The sequence below is a fragment of the Mustela lutreola genome, chromosome 2, assembly GCF_030435805.1.
Source record: "Mustela lutreola isolate mMusLut2 chromosome 2, mMusLut2.pri, whole genome shotgun sequence".
In the NCBI taxonomy this organism is placed as follows: Eukaryota; Metazoa; Chordata; class Mammalia; order Carnivora; family Mustelidae; genus Mustela; species Mustela lutreola.
Genome location: NC_081291.1, coordinates 23,822,473 through 23,844,055, shown reverse-complemented (window position 1 = coordinate 23,844,055; position 21,583 = coordinate 23,822,473). Strand labels below are relative to the sequence as shown.

General features: G+C 48.4%; 1 protein-coding gene across 1 annotated transcript in view; it reads right to left on the bottom strand.

Moving 5' to 3' along the window:
- Nucleotides 1-21,583, bottom strand: part of CACNA2D3 (calcium voltage-gated channel auxiliary subunit alpha2delta 3) — an 867,979-nt gene that overhangs the window by 210,731 nt on the left and 635,665 nt on the right. The window contains exons 15-17 of the mRNA XM_059161213.1: nt 19,779-19,850; nt 18,365-18,445; nt 10,545-10,619 (exon numbers count right to left, since the gene is read on the bottom strand). Coding sequence (XP_059017196.1) covers nt 10,545-10,619; nt 18,365-18,445; nt 19,779-19,850 — 228 coding nt within the window. The remainder of the gene's footprint in view (nt 1-10,544; nt 10,620-18,364; nt 18,446-19,778; nt 19,851-21,583) is intronic.

Sequence of the window (21,583 nt, the reverse complement as noted above, 5' to 3'; positions counted from 1 at the left end):
TGCTGCTCCCAGCTGTGCTGGCCTGGATTGCAGACGGTGACCTCAAGCTTCTAGGCTGCACACCAGCTCCCCGAGGCCTCCTCCAGCCACCCCTTCCATAGCAAGACACCAAGTCTTTTTACAAAGTCTACTTCTGAACGGTATTTCCACCCCGGTGCTTAAGAATACAGCCTGTCATCAGTTTCCTAGATGTGAGTCTTGTCTCCCCACCGACTCACCACTCTCTCTCTTCCGCTGAGTGGTACCTCACCAGGCCATGGATATACACAGGGGAGCAGAACACAATCCGATCCGCATTCAGGTGGCTTGCCCTGCCGTCAGGGGCAGATGCGTCAGGATATTTCTATAATGTAGTGCAGAGGCCAAACTCGAAGTCCTATGCAAGAACCCTGGTTGGATGGGGGAGAAACCTCTCTGGGGAGGGAGGTGGGTGGTGGGTGGAAGGGGTGCAGACTGGGGTCCCTGAGAGCTGGGGTCAGAACCACACCCAGCAGAGGCTCCCAGACTTGGGGATTTCAGGGCTGTATCGGCTAGGCTGCTGGGGTTGTAAGCAACAGGTCTGTTTCTTAATCCCTCGAGCAAAAGGGAAATTTCCTGGAAGGGTGTATGCAAGCTCTCTGCTCCCACTGCTCTGAGAGATAACTACCTACATGAATAATCAAGGCACTAATGGGGCGTCTCTTGCTCTTCCTTCCTTTCCTTCTTCTCTCCTCCTTCCCACTGCTTCCCTGCCGTCCTGCCATCCTGCCATCCTGCCTTCTTGCTTTCTTTTTTGGCAGAGTCAGAGCTTAAGAAAAGCAAACCTTCGGTCTACTCTTACCTTTGTATCAATCAGGCCCCCAGCAGGAAGCACATGGCATAGTCACGCTGGCTAATTAAGGAAGGTTTAATAAAGAGGCTATTGTAGCAGGCAGTGTGGGCAGGCTGAGGGAGACGAGAAGAAACGGTGCCCTCTGCTCCCCAGGAGCAGTGGGGCCCTTCCAGCATTCTGCCTGAAGGGACAGAGCCCCCAGAGAGAGAGAGAGAGCTACAGAGACAGCCAGGCTGATGTGGCTTGAGACTGGGTGCAGCCGGTTCCGGGGGCACAGGGCTGAATGTGTACCCCACCCCACCAGCCTTTCTCTCTCTCTTGCAGGGGGAGGGGCCCACTCGCCAAACCCCACCCAGTGCCCAGCGTAGAGGATCCGCTGCTGAGTGCTGTCCGGACCAGTGTGCCGGGGCAGAGAGCAGAGCAGAAGGGGAAAAGTGTCTGCAGGAGCTAAGAGAGGCTCTCCAGCCCCAACTGCACGCTGCCAAAGAACCTTATAACCCTGCTTCCTAATTAAGGACCTCCTTTCAATGGAATGGATTTAACTTTCTGAAAAATGACCAGATGTCATTGTCTATCATCATCCTTTTTTTTTCCCCTTTCCCCAGAAAACGGGCCCAAATTTGCTTTCTGACCAATAGTTTTGGCCAAGGCATTAGCTACTCCCTCTAGGGTGGGCACCAGCCCGCAGGACACTTAAGAAGATAAAACACACACAGATGCTCTCCTGGAGTCTGAGAGTGGACCCGCTAGGTAACCCCATGCCCTTGCTGCCAGTTCCCCCACCTGCTCAACTCCATCTATGTCTTGAGTGCCCAAGCACACGCCCAGCACAGAACGTGGGGACCCGGCAGCTATTTCCAGGACACAGAGTAGCTTCTGGCCACCAGATCCTGGCACACCACGACCTTGCCTCCTCCCGGGGCTCTCAAGGTGAGAACGCTCCCTGCTCGGGGCTGCTCCTGGCACCCAAGTGTCCAGACCAGGGCCGCGCAAACAGTGCCTTCAGCAATTTCCTCCAGAGGAAGGCATGCAAGGCTCTGTCTTCTCCTTTGCCAAATGATGGATTTAAAAAGGAACAGGCTTGCTACACGGGGGTCCCGCAGCCTTGTTTATTTTTTCTCAGAGAACACACTCCTCTGAGCAGATACACTTACTGGGCATCTCTTAATTCTTTCTCTGAAACGAAACGGAATGGATTCAGACCAGGCCTGAGCTGGCGTCACCTGGGTTTCGTTCTGAGAAGGTGCCCCGGCAGGGACATCATCTGCGTGGGGACACGGCACACGGCGGTGCCCGGGCGCCACCTACTGGGGAGTCTTCTTCAGTTCCTCAGCAGCTTGAGAGGAGGGCGAGAGGGAATTCTACCTAGACCGTGAGAGAAAGGTTTGGAAGGGACGTGAAACCCCTGACAGGCTCCTGCATGGTTCTGAGACCAGAGCAAGAAGTCGTGTGTGTGTGTGTGGGGGGGGGGGTGGGGTGGGCTGGATGGCTCCATGGGTTAAAGCCTCTGCCTTTGGCTCGGGTCATGATCCCAGGGTCCTGGATGGAGCCCCGCATCGTGCTCTCTGCTCTGCGGGGAGCCTGCTTCCTCCTCCCTCTCTGCCTGCCTCTCTGCCTACTTGTGATCTCTGTCTGTCAAATAAATAAATAAAATCTTTAAAAAAAGTAAATAAGTCAGGGCTGAGGACAGCCATCCTGAGGAGAGCGTGGGGACTCTCCTGAGCGGGAGGGGTAGGGAGGGATATCCTCTAGGGGATAGGTGGATGCAGTTGGTGTGCATGCCACCTCCTCTGGGAAGCCCTCCTGCATTTCAAGGCACCTTTCCTCAAGAGAGACATTTAACTTAGCATTTAACTGCCACTGTGAGCCTGTAGCTCCTCTTGGCCTTTCTCTTGCTGTCAGAGAACTCTTGCTTTGGGCAGTGAGCTTCTGTGGGGAGAGACACCCTTCTACCTACTTCTATGTCCCGATGAGCTAGGACAGTGCTGGACTCTAGGAGCATCTGATGAACCGTTGCAGGCCGGCAGGAGGGCAGAGGGAGAGGCAGAAAGAGGAGGGACTGGCCAATCATGTGTCATTCAGTTTCTGTACCTGATAGGGGAAGCAGTCAATACACGTTTGATGAGTGAATGTGGGGCACCTGCACTTCTCATGTATTGTGGGAAATTGGTACCCAGACATGTAGTCATCAACATCATTCAAACATCATCAAAATCATTCAACAAATATCTACCGACTCTCTTCTGTGCAGTAGCAAAATCCCAGAAACCCACAAGCGACAGGAGGGGAAAATTTGAACACATCCACATTTCCCAGGGGTGATTAGTGATCCAAGGAAACGAGAGCAAGGAATATGATGGGAGGTGAGAGGGAAGGGGGTGGCTCACAGCCAGGAGTTTGGGTTTCACACTAAATGGCAGTCAGGGGCCCTGTCATCTGATTGTCAGATTGCCATCTGACCTGCAGAGTGAATAATGCCAGGGCGGGGGGAGGGGGCGGGGCAAAGCCAGGTGTCCAGAGAGGAGCAGAAAGGGGACTGCAGCCATCTGGGAGACACAGAAGAAGGGTCCCCCTGGCCAGGGTATAGAGACAGGAGAGGTGGGAGGGCTCTGGGCACATTCTGCAGCCAGATCCAATCGAACGTGGCAGCGGGGGGGATGGGGCTGGGCATGGGGATGGGGGTGGCCACGCCCACACCTGTTGACCAAGAAAGAACCCTTGCCATTTGCCCTGAGTGGGTGTGGATGAGGGGAAGAAACGAAGGACCATGAACCGAGGTGTCTCCAGAGCAGGGATGACCAAAGCAATAAAACCATGAAATGTGGGTGGGGGGAGACGGCCCCTGCATAACCCAAAGATCTACCCAGATGTGATGAAGATCGCATCTCAGCCCCACATCAACAGTTCTGGTGATGGTACAAAGGCTCTTCACGTGGTCCACTGCTTTAGCTAAGTCAGTCGGATCTGGACAAGGAGTCTACCAGTGCCCCCAACTTCTAAGTTCCTATTTAAACGGTGTTTGATATGTACAGTCTCCCTTGCATTTAACATACATTTACATGCATGCGCTGATGGGAATGTCCACTTAATTCCATAGGAGAGGAATCCAGCATAAGAATGTGTTTATCAGCACGGCCACGTGTTAACTCATATGTTCTATGATCTTCTGCGACAGCCCATCTAGAACCCATGGGCACTAGCAGAAGGACAAAGACAAATGACCCTCCCAGAGGTCCACAAGAACAAAGTGGCAGAATGAGTGGGACAGTCAAGGAGTGCCCCACGGGAAAGGCTGGTGAGGTCAGACAGAACACAGGCTGTGGACAGCCAGGGGCTGGCAAGGCAACGCTGCAACCCAGAGGGCCTGGAAAGAGTCTGTCATCGGTGGGAAGACGGCACACGTACTGCACCCCTGGAGCTCCTGCAAGAGTGGACGTGAGTTTGGTAGAACCACAGACATGGCTGGGGGGTCTCAGTATTCTGATTTTAGAAAACCCAACAGCTCGGGCTCTCTCTAGGCGGCTAAGGCTTCCCACCTGCTGGCCGGGGCTGTGCAGGTTGGTGGGGGAAGGCTGCGTGGCTTAGGAGTGAACTCACATGGCTGAATCCGCCAGAGCCACTTGACTAAAGCCAGGAGCTCATCTGCTCCGGCCGTTGACCTTCTGCTCCTGAATTCCGAACAACTCCCAGCTTCCACCCCGCAGCCTGTGAGGGTGGGACAGAGGCCACAAGGGAGGGACTAACTAACCACCCACCACTTGCACGGACTACCAGGATGGAATGGCAACAGGAGCTGCTGCTGGTGGTGGAGTTGGTTCCAGCCCACTTTAAGGAAAGGGTCCAAAATGTCTTGATCACACTCTTGACCTGCGCTGTCCCATCTGCTAGCATCGAGCCACCCGTGGCTCTGGAACACCTGAAATGTGGCTAGGTCTAAATGAGATGTGAAAGCATGAAAGACACCCGATTTCAAAGGTTAGTGAAGAAAATAATGGAAAATAGTGCATGAGTAATTTTTTTATTGGTTTTATGTTGAAACTGTGATTCTGGATATACGGGGTAGCCAAAATATATTCTTAAACTGCATTCCACCTGTTTCTCTTTTGCTTTTTTTCCGATGTGGCCACCAGAAAATTCTAAATGACAGAGCAGCTCATGTTGGTGGCTGACGTTATATCTTTACTGGATGGTGCTAGTCTAGACAGATCCTAACTACCGTCGTCCAGTGAGGACCCTGTTGTTCACCCATGTGGCTGCAGAGACCGGGCCTCACTCTGCCTCCTACCTCCTGAAGATTACCAGCCAGCGGAGCTGAACTCAGCGCATGGGCACTTGCTCTGGGTTAGGGCTCCTGGTTCTGAAACTTCCTAGTCACCTTATCCCTTTATCCCTTTATCACTGGGGGATAGCTGCCTTCCCCACAGAGATCTGTACCTCCTCGGCCTGGCATGCACATTGGTTTACAGTCTGACTGCAGAATGCCTTCTCCACACACCTTCTGCCCAGGCCTGAACGCACAGGCGCCCTTCCTTTGAGCCTCCGGGCCCTTGCACAGCACCGACTGCTAGGTTTCCTATTATATTAGTTAATAATTGAAAGTTTTCACGCATGCAGAACAGCTAGCACCACGCCTGTCATAGCAGTAGTCATCAACGGATGTAAGAGCACGCTAAAAGTAACAACGGGATTAACAAACACATAGAAATGCACCCTCCCTAGTAATGTCTACAGTTCCATATGCACCCAAAGTGCAAAATCTTATCCATCCTTTTATTTTTTTATTAATTTTTAAAAGATTTTATTTATTTATTTGACAGACAGAGATCACAAGTAGGCAGAGAGGCAGGCAGAGAGAGAGGGGGAAGCAGGCTCCCTGCAGAGCAGAGAGCAGGACACGGGGCTTGATCCCAGGACCCTGGGATCATGACCTGAGCTGACGGCAGAGGCTTAACCCATTGAGCCACCCAGGCGCCCCTTATCCATCCTTTTAGATGTTGAGTTCTTTGAGGTCGGGCACATCTCTGCAACCATCTCGAGCACTTTGCTGGGTCTAGAACTCAGTGGGCGCCCCGCAAACACGGAAGGAATGAATGGAGTTTTCTCTCCTTCATCCCCACCTCCCGTCTCATCCACCCACAGCACCCAGCAGCTGATGCGACTGGCAAATTTTCGTCCAGAATAGAAAACCTCCAGCATCCTTCCCCATCTCCCCCGCTTGCAGATGCAGAGCAAGCAGCTTTTGGCAGATGTCAATGCGGTCTCCGTGGAAATGAGTCCTGCCCCAGGCTTCTCGGTGGAGCCCTGCCTATGTTGTGGCTCCTGGGAAGGAGACTGATTTGTGTTCTTTTGGTGGTTTGACCAGGTCCACATTCCGGGCCTCCTTGGGGAAGGAAATCAACTCAGATGACCTTCCCTTCTAAGAAGCAGGGGCAGATGGATCACTACGCTTCCAACAAAAATCAGATCATGCTAACGGGGGCGCCTTCCCAGTTTTATTTCCCTCAATGCCCTGTTGGGCAAGAGAAAAAGAGATACAGTCAGGGCTCCATATTTTAAGAAAAAATAAAACCCATAGATATTTGGAAGACACGGGGGAAAATAAAGTATGAGAAAATGAAATCTAACAGTAACTATACTCTGAAATATTTTTAACCTGAATGCTCGCAAGTGGTATGGGTCCAGAAGAGAACTTCCAGATGTCTAAGAACTACCCGAACAGCATTCCTCAAGGCCTAATTTGAGTCCCTCTTGCTGTGATGTTGCCCTACTCCCCCACTCCCCAACTCCGAGGACTGGCGATGTGTCCCCCAGGCCAGCACGGGACCCAGCATACCTGGACCCAGGTAAAGGTGTGCTGCGTGAACGCCAGTCTTCCAGAAGTCTCACAAGGTGCTAGCAAGGATAGAGAGGTCGAGAGGCACTTGGAGAAAGACTATGGAGAGCCCGACTATCAACAGAAAAGTATTATTTTAGCAGTTTTGCCAATGAAACCAAAGCAAGTCTGCTGAGTGAGAGTGCCTGTGTCTGAGTTGTTTTTGGAGACGCCTTGTGATTCACACCCAAGTCACCCAAGATTAAAGAAAATACTGGATAAAATCAAGCCAAACATGAAGTTCAAGGGAAAGATTTTATTGGACAAATTAGAAAAATATTGGTATTGTGCTTCAGAGAAACCCACTTCAGAGAAACAGCCCCAGTGGTGGAGGGAGAGGGAGTCGGAGTTATCCGATGCGAGCGTGCACCCTTGCCCCGTGCTGCCCAGAACCCCACACTCATCCCCGCTGTGCAACTCTGGCACACCTGGCCAGAACCACGGGGAACGTCCATCGATCATCAGGACTCGATGATACAGCTGGGTGTGGGAGAGGCGAGTCGGGCTGGAAGGAGGGTCCCCTGCCCCCAGGGAGTCAGGGAGCACGGCTGGCTGTCCCTGGAGGTGCAGGAGGGGCCTGGGCAGGGGAGACTGATGTCCGGAGCAGATACCAGGTTTCCAGGGCAAGCCCACAAGTTACGTTTTCCAGAAGGACCATAAATGAGTGGAAATGAACAGTGGCTTTGGAGGGCCCCTTCTTCGGCTCATCTCCTGAGTCCCTGCTGAGTGCAGAGGGAGCTGGTGCTTAGGGGGAAGGAGAGGGACAAACATCCTGCCCTTGTTGTCGAGGTAAGCAAAACTGAGATGAACTAACGCTCGTGCACGTCAGCGCCAGAAGTGGTCCATCCACGTGGACGGATGCGTAGCTACCATTTTTATCACTATTACCTATCACTCTCCTTCTCCTGTTACCACAATTCCTTCTCTCACTTTTACTGATAGTTTAAAAACAGACAAACAGCAACAACGAACTTCAGTTTCCTCACATGGCACGGCTGCCAGAGAACCTCTTGTAGAGTTGTCATCTACCTGTCTTCCAGACCCCAGGTGGCCTAGAAAACCGAGACCTTGTGTGTGTGTGTGTGTGTGTGTGTGTACAATCCCTCACCAATGTTTATCATGGGAATCAAAGCAACCGAATCATTAAAAAAAATCCTTTGGATCCTCCTAAGCTGCCACCACCACCACATTCTCCAACCTTTATAGAAGCTGAGCACAGATCGACAGAGCCAACAAAACAGAAACAGGAGGCGGAGATAACCCCCTCGGGCCCCATGACGTCCTGGGGCCTGCTTTGTCACACAAGGCTTTTTGCATGCATGACCCCATTTACTCTGACACAAAGCTATGGTCTCTGCATGAGGGCCACGGCAGCATGCAAGAGAACATGAAGCTCAGAGAGGCTACCTTACCCCAGGTCTCACAGCTAGGACGTGGCAGGATGAGAGTCAAGGGCCAGTTGTGTGTTGCCGAAACTGAGTTCCTCCCGCTTCGCCACTGTCTTTTGCCCAAGAGGAAAACATCGGACTCAAGGCAGAGTCCACACCACTTACGGACCACACTCAGGTGGATGCGTTCACATAACCCTCAACAGCTGGCATCACGCCAAGTAAGTATCTCACAAAGTCAGGGTCATAGATAGATAAACGGCCCGGTCATTCCTTATGTTTTTTTTTTTTTTTTTTTTTTTTTTTTTTTTTTTAAGATTTATTTTATATTTTAGAGAGAGAGAGAGAGCATGCGCATGAGAGAGTGAGGGAGGAGCCGAGGGAGAGGATCCTCAAGCAGAGTCCCCACCGAGCCTGGAGCCTGATGTGGGGTTACATCTCACGACCCATGAGATCATCACCTGAGCAGAAACCGAGAGTCGGAGGCTCAACTGACTGAGCCCCCCCGGGGCGGAACCTGTATGTTCTTACCATGGATCCGCTGCAAAATGATACATCTGGTTTGGATTTGCACAGGTGAGATGCTGGGGCCCTGGCCTGGGCCGTCCCATTTATGGGAACTTGACCGTGGCCATCACTTCTGGTGAAACCATCCATAACTGTATGAAGAACAGAAAGGACTTGTATTCGTGAGCACTTGTGCTGTCATGGGATGGTGGGTTCTCGTTGCTTGCCCTGCTTTTCTAGAAGCCTTCCATCCGCCCTCTCAGTGGCCACATCTCTGGAAAATGCATCGAATGGACTATTTGCAAACAAGCCATCTGCTGCATGACCAGGACACGTAACAGACCCGGAAGGCACTGTCAGTCCGCTGTGCAGAGAGGAGCTACTCATGTCCACTGCTGCAGAGAAAAGTTACCTTGGTGACTTCCGATGCCTGGTTCCATTTCATTCCCTTTTAAAAAGCTGATAAATAGGAAGGAAATTCATAGGAAGGATCCAGGCTTGATTGTTTTACTGACTCTGATCCATTCCAACTTGGAATGAATAAGCACTAGGAGCCCATACTCCCCCACAGACACATAACTCCTCCCACCCCCAACAGACAAGCCTCACCAAGTGGCTTGGACATGGGGAACAGGCAGAGCTTTTTAGACTTAAATATATTTTTAGACCTAAACATCCTCCAGAAATTAGTAACCTTTTCCATTCAAACTTTTCAATAATTCTGAGTTACATTACAGTTCTAGAGTTCGCTGAGCAGTTAACCCAACCCCTTTCTGATAAAAAGATTGACGAAACCAAATATTATCCTAAGTCCCATCTGAAAACATGCATGTGGGATCCAGATGGTGTGGCCAGGACTCCGATGGCAGCGGGGCGACTAGAGCAAAGTCGGATGATGACGCCCTTCGAGGATGAGCTCTTTCTAGACAACGACCCCGGCGAGAAGCAAACCGGTCCTCGCGACGCCACACTAGCTGACATTTGCCCGGCAGACCCCGAGCCACTATTTTCTGCTCACAATGAGAGAAACAAGGATGTGTGGGGCGGGAGAGTGCGAGCAAACACGGGTGTGGGTGGCTATAGAAAACCACCGACACTTTCTTAACTCGCAAAAGCAAAGGGTACGATAATTGTTTTTTACAATTTTGTATCTTCTGTAAAATTAGCTAAACACACTCAAACCCAAAGGGGTGTCCTTCTTTCAACACGATGCCACTCGTGCATAGACAACAGACACGCTCCCTGCCAGTGCCCCTCTGGAGTCCAGAGGGGAGACCATCAGCAGCCCAGTGCCTCCCACACACCGAGCCGGCCTGCCCCTCTGATTCCTCTGAATGCTCCGGGTAGGCTCTCCCCAGGGGGCAGGGTGGACAAGGACATCGTGGCCTGTCCTAGATCCGCCCGACTCACTTCAGAAGGAAAACGGTTTACACATCAGGTCATCAAACAATGCTATTGGATATGGCTTAGGCAGGGAGTGGAGAAAATTGCCACGGTTCAAATTAAACAAAAAAAGGTATTGTTGAATATCTTTGACACAGGAGGCACAGAGCTTAGGCCATGGAATTCAGGGGCAAATCCCACCGTAATGAATTACCAGGGATCCTGGGTCTAATTTGTTGTGTCCAATGTAACTTGTAATAAGTGGGTCTCGTTGGAGGGTGAGGGATCATTTGTTACATAAAGATACCCATTATGATGGGCTTAAACATCTGGAGTTAAAATATTTTTTGCATGTGTTGGCAGATGTGAAATAAATAAATAAAGGCACATAGATATATATTGATTTCTGTATCAGAGAATGATAGTAAATATATTTATCCTCCATCACTTATGCGTTACGTGTCAAAATAATATAAATTGAACCTTCAAGGCAAATGCTGCTGCAAAGTGTCTTCTCTGTAGAACCGAAGAAAATCTCTTAAAATCATCAAAGGAGAAACATAGAAATAGGCATTTCTCTTACCAGTGGTCTGAGTTCTGGATGCGTCAGGATATATCCATTATTTGTGATTGCAAAGGCATAACCGTGAATCCCTAACTGTAAGAAGAAGTGAGAAAGGAACCTTCATTAGCTGGCTCCCTGGTGAATTCACAAAGCATAAAGCAGCCCGACATTCAGTAATTTACAGCTTAAACTTGGCATTCATAACCCTTATCAGCACAATATTTCATTAAAATGAATGCAAGGCGCTGATCCTTGACATTTGGTAGAAATGAAGACCTGTCCCGGGATAAGCTCAGCAAATAGCACAATTTAAAATGTCACATCCCCGTGTTGGTATCCAAGGGCCTTCCTTTGATTTATTTAAAACAAAAACAATTTTTTTTTTTTTCAAGAAAGTAGCTGACATTTCTGGTCATACCCTCTGTCGACGCGAACAGAGTCTTATCCATCTCCCTGTGTCTTCCATCTCCCCGTGATAAGGAAAGCAAAGAGGAAGCCTCCTTCGATTCACATCTAGACTTCCTACAAGTCCATACCCGTAGGGACCATCTTGAGTATGCACGAGACAGTCATTTTTCCATAATTCTTCATGGATAAAAGTGTCCCCACCAGCCCAGACAGGAGCCTGCCAACCCCTTTTTATATTCTTTCGTCTTTAACTTTGGAGGCTGCCAAGCTTTTCCATGCCTGCTTCCATCGACACAAAGCCTGGGTCATTTTCTATGCAGAGCCTCACTTAATTTATGTTTTCTGACTAAATGGGACTATGGGAAATAGTTTGAGAGCAATGAAATGTTTTATTAGCTTTAAAAAGTATGTAATCAAATTTAACACTGCACTTATTTAAATAATAATCCCGGCTTTTTGACAATATTTCTATTACACAGTTGACTGCACCCATTGGCTACAATAAATTTACCTACAAATCATTCATGTATTCAAATGGCCCCTGGCATAAAACCCATACTGATCTCTCTCTCACTGAAGAAAGAAAATGTAACCCACTTTGCCAGAGTCGTGAAAGAGGGGGGGAACCCTCTATTTTTTCTGACAAGTTATTTCATAGTTCTGAGCCCTCAGAGTTCTTTTTCTTTCAAATTCTCTGCCACTCACATTCTTGAATATGATACTATTTAAATGATCCAGACAACAGAGTTTACAAACCAAGAATGACCCTGTCTGCTTGTTAGCTTAACGTCAAGGTGATGTAGAATTAACTTCAGAGAATTTAACACCGACAATTAAAAGTTTCCCTTGCGTTACATAAGGCAAATATGCACGTGGTCGTCAAGGGCGACAGACATTTTCTCCTGGAGTTACCTTGCCCAGCAAGTCTTAATAAGATTCTACAAGACTCTAATGATAAAGTGTATTTCATTATGCTGTGAAAGATAAACCAGAGATTTCCTATCCTTTGAGATGTATATCGTCTCTTTCATCTTGTCTCTTGGAAAAATGTCAGACACAGTCAACACTGCATTAATTACCATTATTATGTCCCAGTTGAATACAGACTCGCGAGGTCAAAAAGGACTCCGAGAGACTGACTTTTTTCCATTAAAGGCAAGAGTGGTATTTGATTGGAAATGCAAACTCAAAATTCAACCAAACAAGTAATATTTTATAGTTGCTAATACATGCAGGGCCTTCGAACGCATTTTACTTCAGTTCCTGGTTTGCTTGTAGGAAGTAATACTCAGAAGAAGGTAGAACTCCTTGCATATGCTCTCTTTAAACTCTCTAATTTTCTTGCATGGTACGAATCAAAATGATGACTCTTCTTTGTGAGGTTGATGATAAGGAATCAAGATATCCATCAAGCAAGGCCTTTGCTTATTTCATGCCTGCCCCTCCACCCGAGTAGAAGGTTCCATGATGGCCAAGGTCATACCATGTGGTCAAACTGGCGGTTGGGATGGAAGGACAAGGAGCAGGGACGGGACAAAGTGGAAAAGCAGGAAATGGGAAGCAATGAAGGGAATGGACTCAAGCACAGATCCCACACAGCTGACCGAAACCCCGCCTCCTCCCCTGGAATGCAAAGGCTGAGCTGACTTCCCACCCAGTGTCCTCTGCTCACTGTGGAGCCACTATTCCCGCCTCCCCGCTGCCCACTGGTGCCCCTTCCGGAATCTGCCTTTGCTGTACCCCTGGCCCCCACCAAGAACAGAACTCCCTTCTCTACTGTGGCCACCTGAGGGCTGGCCATGCCCTACAGAAAGCTCTCTTGAATCTTCCCAGTTTTATTGGCCAACTGCCCTCCCTCATGTCTCAAACAGAGGCCCCAACAAAGTCATCCTCCAGATTTATCAAGGTCAAAAACAACTGTGACCCCGTAGCTCCCCTGTATAAAAGCCACTAAAGGTCTCTTTCACATGCAAGATGAAATCCACAGGGCTATCTGTCAGGTGTCCTGGTCCTGGTCCCGACCCAAGTACCCTTCTCTATCTCCTTCCACGCTTTACATCTTAGGGCACACGGACGTGACAACAACCCCCTTGCAGTTTTCTCTCCCACCCACACTTTTACTCATAAACACCAGCTGTCTAGAGCACCTCTCCTTCCCATCTCCCCCAGCTAATTCTCGTCCAAGCTCAGCATCAGGACCATGTCCTCTATAAAGCCTCTCCTGACTCTTCCCACCGCTCCCTCCTTTCCATACTATGTTTCCATAAAAGCCTGAGCATTTTCCCACTACTATCTTCACCCTAATGCGTGAAAATGGGACACCTACTTCTCTGCCTCTCAGCCCCAGCTGGTTCTTTCTCTCCTCTGCCTTGTTCTCCATGAGGCAGTACCGGCCCTATCAAAACGGGCTCTTTGTAGGCATGGAGCATCTCACTCATCTTTGACTTCTACAGTCCTTCGCCTAACACCTGGCACATGGCAGGTGCTCCGGGAAGGATCGTGAGTATTTAAGACATTCGCTGCTTTACCCAAATATTGTCTAGTCTATCTTTAAAGCTTGAACTAAAGTAAGTACTACAAATGAGCCGAAAAGGGGAGCCATGGCAGGTGTACAGTGGGCCCTCGGGAAAGGCTGGACCTGACAAAGTCATCCTGACATTCAGAAACTATCTGGCTGAAGTCTTCCCCAGGAGAACAAAACATCACAATGTTGTGTTACTTGGTTGGTGGCCCATGGACATAACTTAATGGAGACGTAAGAAGAGAAATCCCGAGTAAGCCTCAAAACATGCTCTGGGGATGAACCTTTCGGAAAACCAAAAGCTTACAGTAAGACAATGCCCAACCTTTGTTGTTGGCCACACATCAGTATCACGATGAAATCTCTCATTTTTGTTTCATTTGAACTAGAACCAGTCTTCCTGTCCATTCTACTGTGCAATCCCACATAGGAACAAATCAGACACAAGGCCTTCCAGCACTGGGGTTTGCCAAAAGGGCCCTCGTCCTGAAGCATGTTCTCCTGGAAGCCGGGAGCCTCGTGGTCCAACACCCCAGGGAAGGAGGTGCTTCCCTTCCAAGTGCAGAGCCTTTGGCCTAATGAAGTGACTCCAATTATAAAATGGCTCATTATGTTAACAGAGGCTGTGGTGTCTGGAAGTTATTGCTGGGGTGTCTGGAATTCTTAATAAAAATTACAGGAAGTCTGATTGCTTGTGGGAAAATCTATGAAGCTAAGGGAAAAGAAAGAAATCTATCTTCTGGGAAAACCCCAAGAGCCAAGAGCTGACTCATCTTTACAAGGTGTTAATCAGGAGGAAAAGGTGTGATCCACACTCCGCTCCCTGGAGCCCTCTTCTGCTGGATGAGAGAAGCGTGCTCTGCCAAGGCTGTCCCTGGCTGACGTGCACCCCCTTTCCCAAGCCTCTCTGTGGGAACCTAGGAGGGCAGACTCGGGCTCAGGTAGGTCATACCTGCGTCTCCACTTCCCAGCCTGACCCATGGGAAAGCACGCGGCAGAAATTCACCAGCACTGGCTGGTGAATTTTCTGTGGCCCATTGTCCTCTGCTCTGTGGTTAGACTTTATTCCACTCATCTTGGATCAGCTGAGTTATGTCGAGAAAGTCATTTTTAAGGATCCTCAACTAAGAGTAGGGCCGAGTAACACCCACTTCAGGGGAGCGTAATATGATTCAACGGGAATGGGCCCTTTAAAGCCCTTTTACCATACCAAACACACAGTAAAAAGCTCATTGAATGTTTTATTGCCTTATTTGATTCTAACTCTTGTATTATTTTTAGTATTTTAACTATCATTTCAACTGCTACTATTATTACTGCTGTTTATTGTTCCAAATGGCTTCAGGGTAATAGCGGTTGAAATCCTACATTGCTAGTTGTGAGACTTGGCATGCTATTTAAGCTTTGGGTGCCTCAGTTTCCTTAGCTATACACGGGGGTGATGCCAGCGTTCACCTATGGTTAAGGGAAATGATGCTGTAAAGAGCTTGGCACGTTGACCGGTAGAGGAAACTCTGAGGACAGACAGACGCACGGGGTCATCAGTATCATTTCCCTATCATGTTCCTACTGGCTGGTGTGTCGGGCACGTATCCAGGGGTGGCTCTGTACTTGGGTTTCTACATCTTCTCATAGGAAATAAGAGGCTGAGGAGATGTTTGGAAACATTCTCTAAAGATGGGCTGCCCTTCCTTCAACACTGAGCCAGGAGCCCTGGGCATCTGGGTTCGGGCATTTCAATACAAGTAAGGTCCGCTATCTTGAGATCCCTTGTTCATTCCTGGGGCTTTTCACCCCCGGGGGAGCTACATAGTTTCCAACACTTGACTATGTGGGTTAGGGTCAGCCAGCTGTCCTATCATGCCTCTGGAACTTAACTCCCAACTGTAGAAGCCTTGTGGGTAGATGACATGGGTTGTCAGAGGCCCGGGGCAGTAGGAGGACAGAGGGCCTTTGTCATCTCAGTGAACCCAAACAGGAATGTTCTTTTGCTAAAGAGACCACCTTTTGGGAGCCTAGACACCTGATTTTAGCTTAGAGTTCACGTGCTCTTGTTATGAAGTTGGCCTTCTAATCTGATCAGCTACGTGGCATGGGCATATGGGAATAGACAAGACTTGCTTGTTCTAAGATGTTTCTTTTCCTACAGGTGGAGCAGATGCTAAGGGCCAGACAGAAAGTGCTGGGAAGAATCAGACTCTGCGGACTCTGAGACGCCTGGGCCATTATGTAGGGGTGGCCCTGATCTTCTGGATGGTGGCCATGGTGCTGGGAGGAGCCCCAGAAGGCAGGGGCGCCCATCGCCCCAGGCTGAACCATCCCATGGTCCTCACTCTAGTGGTCCATCATCTTCCCGTGCACTGTTTAGCTTTCTTAAAAAAAAAATAAAAACAAAAACAAAAAACAAAAACAAAAAAAAACAGACCCAAAACAAAACCAGCAAAGATGATTTTCAGTGGCACGTGGGCCTGGTATTGAATGCATCAGCCAGCATCCCTAGCGAGAGCCAGCTCTTTTTAAATTTCTTCCGTCCTTCCAATTATATAAAAAAGAAAAGTTTCCACTTTGTCTATCTTTCACACTTGCCTTTTATATTATCTTAAAAATGAGAGAACAGACCTCACGTTCAGAACCTTAGATTATAAAACAATGATTTATAAAACTCTTTCCTTATTTTTAAATTTATATATATACTTTTATATACTTTATATACTTATTTTTTAAATTTATATATATATATATATACTTTTACAATTCTTCTAGAGTGGCTGAGGACACTGCCTTTCCTTTGAAAATGGTGATAGGGCATTTCCCATTAAAATTTAGTTAAGTGGAGAAAGTTTCAAGTTGATTTGCAAATGGACTATTATGTAAATGACAGTAGGGATGGCACAGAAGCCCGACAACAAATCATGCAGTGTTGTGTGAATGGCTTAGATCGTCCTTAAGCTCATGGGTCTAGGAGTTACACAGACCTGGCTCGAATCACACTCAGCACTTCCTACTGATGTGGCCCCAAGCTCGGTGGACAGAAGCCACAGGAACCAGAGTTTCCTTAGGAGTAGGATGGACACAACAGCACCGAACTTGCCTAAGGGACACCTGGTACCATGATGTGGGTCACGCACTTTGCACAGCGCCAGGTCCTGGCAAATGCTATCTGCTAATCCTACAGCACAAGACACAGTGTGTGTCTTTTGTAAACAGCCATTTTATGCATCTCTCACTTTGCCTCCAACCAGCTGAGAGGAAACCTGATTTGGCCGCTGCTGTCTGCTCAGCTGAGTTGCTCAGATGAGAGTTTGCTGGGATGCCTGGTGATGGGCTGAGCCATTGGCTTCCTCTTGTCCTGACCCTCTGTCCAAAGGTAAGCCTATCCTTGTTGTCAACAGCCTACCACATACACCTTGTATTATAAGCCTTTCCTCATATCTTTCAAAATTCTTGGAAAACCCCAATTTTAAAAGTGGCAGAAGATCCCAGAATGGGGTCAGCTAGTCATTCGATTCACAGATTGGTCGGTTGGGCCTTCTATTTTAGCGAGGGTTCAGCGGACGTGAAGCCCACGGGTGCCCAGGCTTGGCATGGGGAAGGTATTACCGGCTCTCTGCTGGCAGCATCCCACACGGAGGCTGTGAGTCATACCCGTCCCCTTGGTCAGTGTGTCGCCATCATTCCCAGTTAATGATAATGGTAATGGTCAATTCTTCCTGCCTGTCTGTGAGCAGGTTGGACGGTTGTCACCACTGGACGGAAGAACTACGGATTTGAGAGACTTGTCCACTCAGAGCTTCTCAGGGATGGAGCTGGGATCCCAGGGTTATCTGCTTCCAGAGCACTAACCCTTGTCTTCCTCCTGCCGAGGCCCAAGAAGGTCCCTGACCCCTCCACAACTGTGGCGAATCAGGCTCGGCACGTCAGGGAGGGAGGTGGTAAGGAAGAGACCCTGTTAGCCAGTCAGCAATCTCGGATTCCTGGCCCAAAGGAGCTCGCCTGCCTCCAGTTGGGGTCAAAGGAAGTGCTTGTCCATCCGAGAGTGGGCCAAAGAAGACATGAGCAGGCCCGTTTGCCGGGTGCTGGGGGAAGAGGGCACGGGTGTGGTTTCGACCCTTGTGCATTGGGATGGCCCACAAGAGCCGCCTCTGTCCCCAAATGCAAAACGAAAAGAACTGAACAAACAGTGCTGGGAACAGAGTACCGGGAATGCAGCGTCGGCTGGATAAAGGGGCAAGTGTGGCCTCCCTCTCTCCCCGATGCAGGGCTGGCCTTGCACGCAGAGCAGGGTTCTGGCATTTCCATTCTGTTTCCGAGTTCCTTCCTTCTGTGCTCCTTGTGCTGGTCTAGGCTCCCAAAGCAGTGGCCCACTAGAGCTTACTGCGTCCTCTTTCCTCCAAAATTACCTACTCCACCTCCTTGATTGCCTCCAGAGTTAAAAAAAAAAGAAACTTAACAATTTTCTTAGTGGATTTTAATTTAGAATTAGGAAAAGTGTATTAATTCGCATGTACATCATTACCTTCCAAGTTAGAGGGAATGTGCAAGCAACAGAGTCAGAGACCATTTCTCTTTTTGTGCCTCGTTGGGTTCCAACGTTAAGAAGTAACATATTTTAGGGGCTCCTCAGATTGGGGTGAGTTAGGACTGGTGTAGAGGACCATCAGAGATATAGGACCTGTGTAGACCCACATAAGCATATAGACACGGACCCATTAAAACTTGGGCACGTGTAGACCTACTCAGATCTGCCTGAACTATTACTATTCTTTAAAAAAAAAAAAAAAAAAAAAAAAAGCAGCTCCTGCCAGAAAGAGAGTAAAGGGGCCTCTTTAATTCTTGTTTTCATTACCACTGTGTCAGGTTGTGAAAGTATCTTAGACACTTGGCCCTTGACTGTTAGGTGACGCATTACCTTGTATTTGGGAATGGTCTTCAGAAGCTCTTTCACTGGGACATCCGTGCCCACCACACCCAGAAGAATGCCCTTTGATCTCTGTTGAAAAACAAACAGTAAGTAACAATGACAATCATGAGTTACTTTGGGGGAAGGAATAGAATTGAGTGAGAAACCAGCACACCACAGGTCACCCTCTAGTGTCTTTTCGAAGCATCTAGAGATTGAGGTTAACCCAGGTTCCACAAGGAATTCTAGAGATTAACCCAGGTTTCCACGAGGCCTCTCTTCTAGCTCCCAGCCCCCCCCCCCCCCCCCGCAAATAATGCTAGACAAGAATGGTAGCTTCTCAGGCCAAACACGCACCACAGTACCTTTCCACACACACACACCCTCACACACACACCCTCATACCAAGATGCCCAAACAGACATCTCTTCTCCCTTCTGAAAATTCAAACTTAATGTGAAGAAACACAGAAGTTTTAGCAGCTAAAGGCTATGAGCATTAACCAGTTAATTTTAGGGAAGCTTTCTCCAGGAAAGACCTAGCATAACTGCTCTCTCCACTTACACTGCCACCTGGTGCCCAGGGGAAAAATGGAATAACCCTCACACCTGTGTTGGAACCAACACCCAAGGAGAAGGAATAGGCCTCCATGGAGGGTCCCAGTTTCCAAAGTCTACATGATGTGTTGAAGCTGTCAGGGTCAGAGAGACCTCCCGGAAGAAGACACAAATTGCTACTATCCATTGTTTCCCTCCAGTTCAAATCTGCCCTGAACCTTGGAAGGTGACCCTTTTTAGAAACAGCGTGTAATCACTTTGAGGCCAAACCATCCTGGATTAAGGATGGGCCCTGTATCCAACAACTGGCGTCCTTATAAGAGGACAGAGAAACCCACAAGAGGAGAAGGCCACGTGGAGATGGAGGCAGAGCTGCCACAAACTGAGGAACATCTGGGCACTGGGAGGATATTCTAGATCCTTCTGAGGAAGCACGGTCCTGCCAACATCATGATTTGGGGCTTCTAGACTCCAGAATTGTGATAACAAATTTCTATTGTTTTAAGCCACCCCATTTGTGATCCTCTATTGCCACAGCCCAAGGAAACAAACACAAGGCTGGTCATTAAACATCGGCGAGGGGTCATTCCACCACATGAGGATTCTTTCTGGGTTTTGCCTTCCTCTGGTCGCTTCACACCTAATTTTGGGAAAAGTGCTTCACACTGTCACGTGACACCTGTCGGAAGTCCTCTCATCTATTCTTGCTGTTGTCATCCTAACAACAGAATTAAAAGTGAGGACAAGTGATAGAGCCCCTAACCTTACTTAACACAAACACAGAAAGGTCACCAGAGCTTGAGTCAGAGAGTGTCTGAGATGGCAACCCTCCTAACATCACGCAGGAACACAGCTGCTGTACTCACGGTTTCGTTCTGCTTACTAAACACAGGCATGGCAACCGTGGTCATCAGGACGAGGCCCTGATCATCGGCAAGCTGGATGGAGAGAGAAGTCAGTTACCCGGTAATGATCTGGAAACCACAGATGGCTGGTGGCCATGGCCCTTGACCATCTCATCCTTTCCTGACCAGGGCCATTGGGAATGGACCGCTGCCCACTCAGGCTAGTAGCCTAGGAAGAGTACAATGTCCCTCTACTCTGACTAGCAGATAAGGATCCCATCCACGGCTGGGGAAACAAAGTCAGTCACCATCAGTCAGAGAAAGCCTGGTTTGCAGCTTAGTGATTCACTCCATTTTATGATCACAGATTGATTTTATCCTTTTGCTTTGCAGACATTTATGTGCAGTACGAATGCTTCTCCTTAATCTGAAAATTGAGGATCAGAAAATATGAGCCTAAGGGGTTTTAGGAGTTGCCCCTGCTGGAAACAACGGAATCTTGAATCATTTATTCTCCCAAGGTAGCTGAGTCAAGGTCTTCTGGTACCTCTACACATCTCTGTGCGCCAGTCCCAGACAGGAAACAAAAGAAAAACAAAACACAACAAATAACTTTATCATCTGATCCCAAAATCACTGCTAAGAAGCTAAACATTGCTCCTGGAACAACAGCCCTTGAAGGGAGGCAAGCGATATCCTTCTGGGACCATCTGAATTGCATACAAATGTATTGAGACCCAGAGTCACATCTGCTTTTCACACAGGGTTCAGAGACAGGCAGGAACTCTACTCTGCCCCAATAACAAAAGGGGAAACAGAGTCCTGCACCACAGTAGGCTTGGGTCCAAGACAATCCTAGTTTTAATTCTCAGCTTTGAATCTTTATTAACTGTATTTGTTAAACCTCCATATCCTCATAGGAAATAATGCCAATTATTCCTCAGCATTGCTGCCATGAAGATAAAATGTGACACTGCCCAGCACGGTGTCTGGCATGAGGACGTGCTCAAAGGATGTTGGCTTCTTTTCCATGCCTGCAAGGTCATGTGGCTTGGTCTCCAGAGTGAGACCAAGGCATGTGACACTTCCCACGGGACCAAAATTACCATGGCAAGTCTGGTGGGGGAGAGAGTCTTTCTAGTTTCGTGGCCCATTCTGGCCTCACTTGAAGCAATCTGTGAATGAGATTTCACTATGTCCGGTGTACAGTATATTCTGATGTCTGAGTACTTCATACCTTTAGACTTCAGGTACTTCATACCATACCTTTAGACTAGAAAAATCAGGTATTGTTCCCTCAATCTTCTTGGGAAGAGACATTTTAAAGAGAAGATTCTAAAACCCAAGGATCCCCATCAACTTAGATGTCCATGGACTGGCTGCCCTTTGGAAAAAAGGTCATAGAACTCAAGCCATCTTCCACCCATTTGTTCTTTCAACAAATTCTTCGAGCTGTAGAGTATAATATGGCTCACAGAACAGCGGCATGGCTGCATTAGAAATGAACAATCCTGAGCCCCACTCTAGACCCTCCGATCTGAATGTTTTAATAATTAGTATGCATATTAAAATTCAAGGAGCGTTATTATAGGGCATCAATACTCATGAGAGCTAAAGAGAAGCTTGTAGGTGTAGGGAAGGGCTCCTACCAGAGACAGATGGGGCCATGATTTAGCCATCTCCGTCAAGGTGGGCCTGTATTCCTCCATGACTAACAAGATGAGGCAAGATTCACATGTTCACTCAAGGGCTGGGAGTTTATGGTGGTGATGGTTAATTTTTATGTATCAACTTGGCCATCATGCCCAATGTTTTGATCAAACACC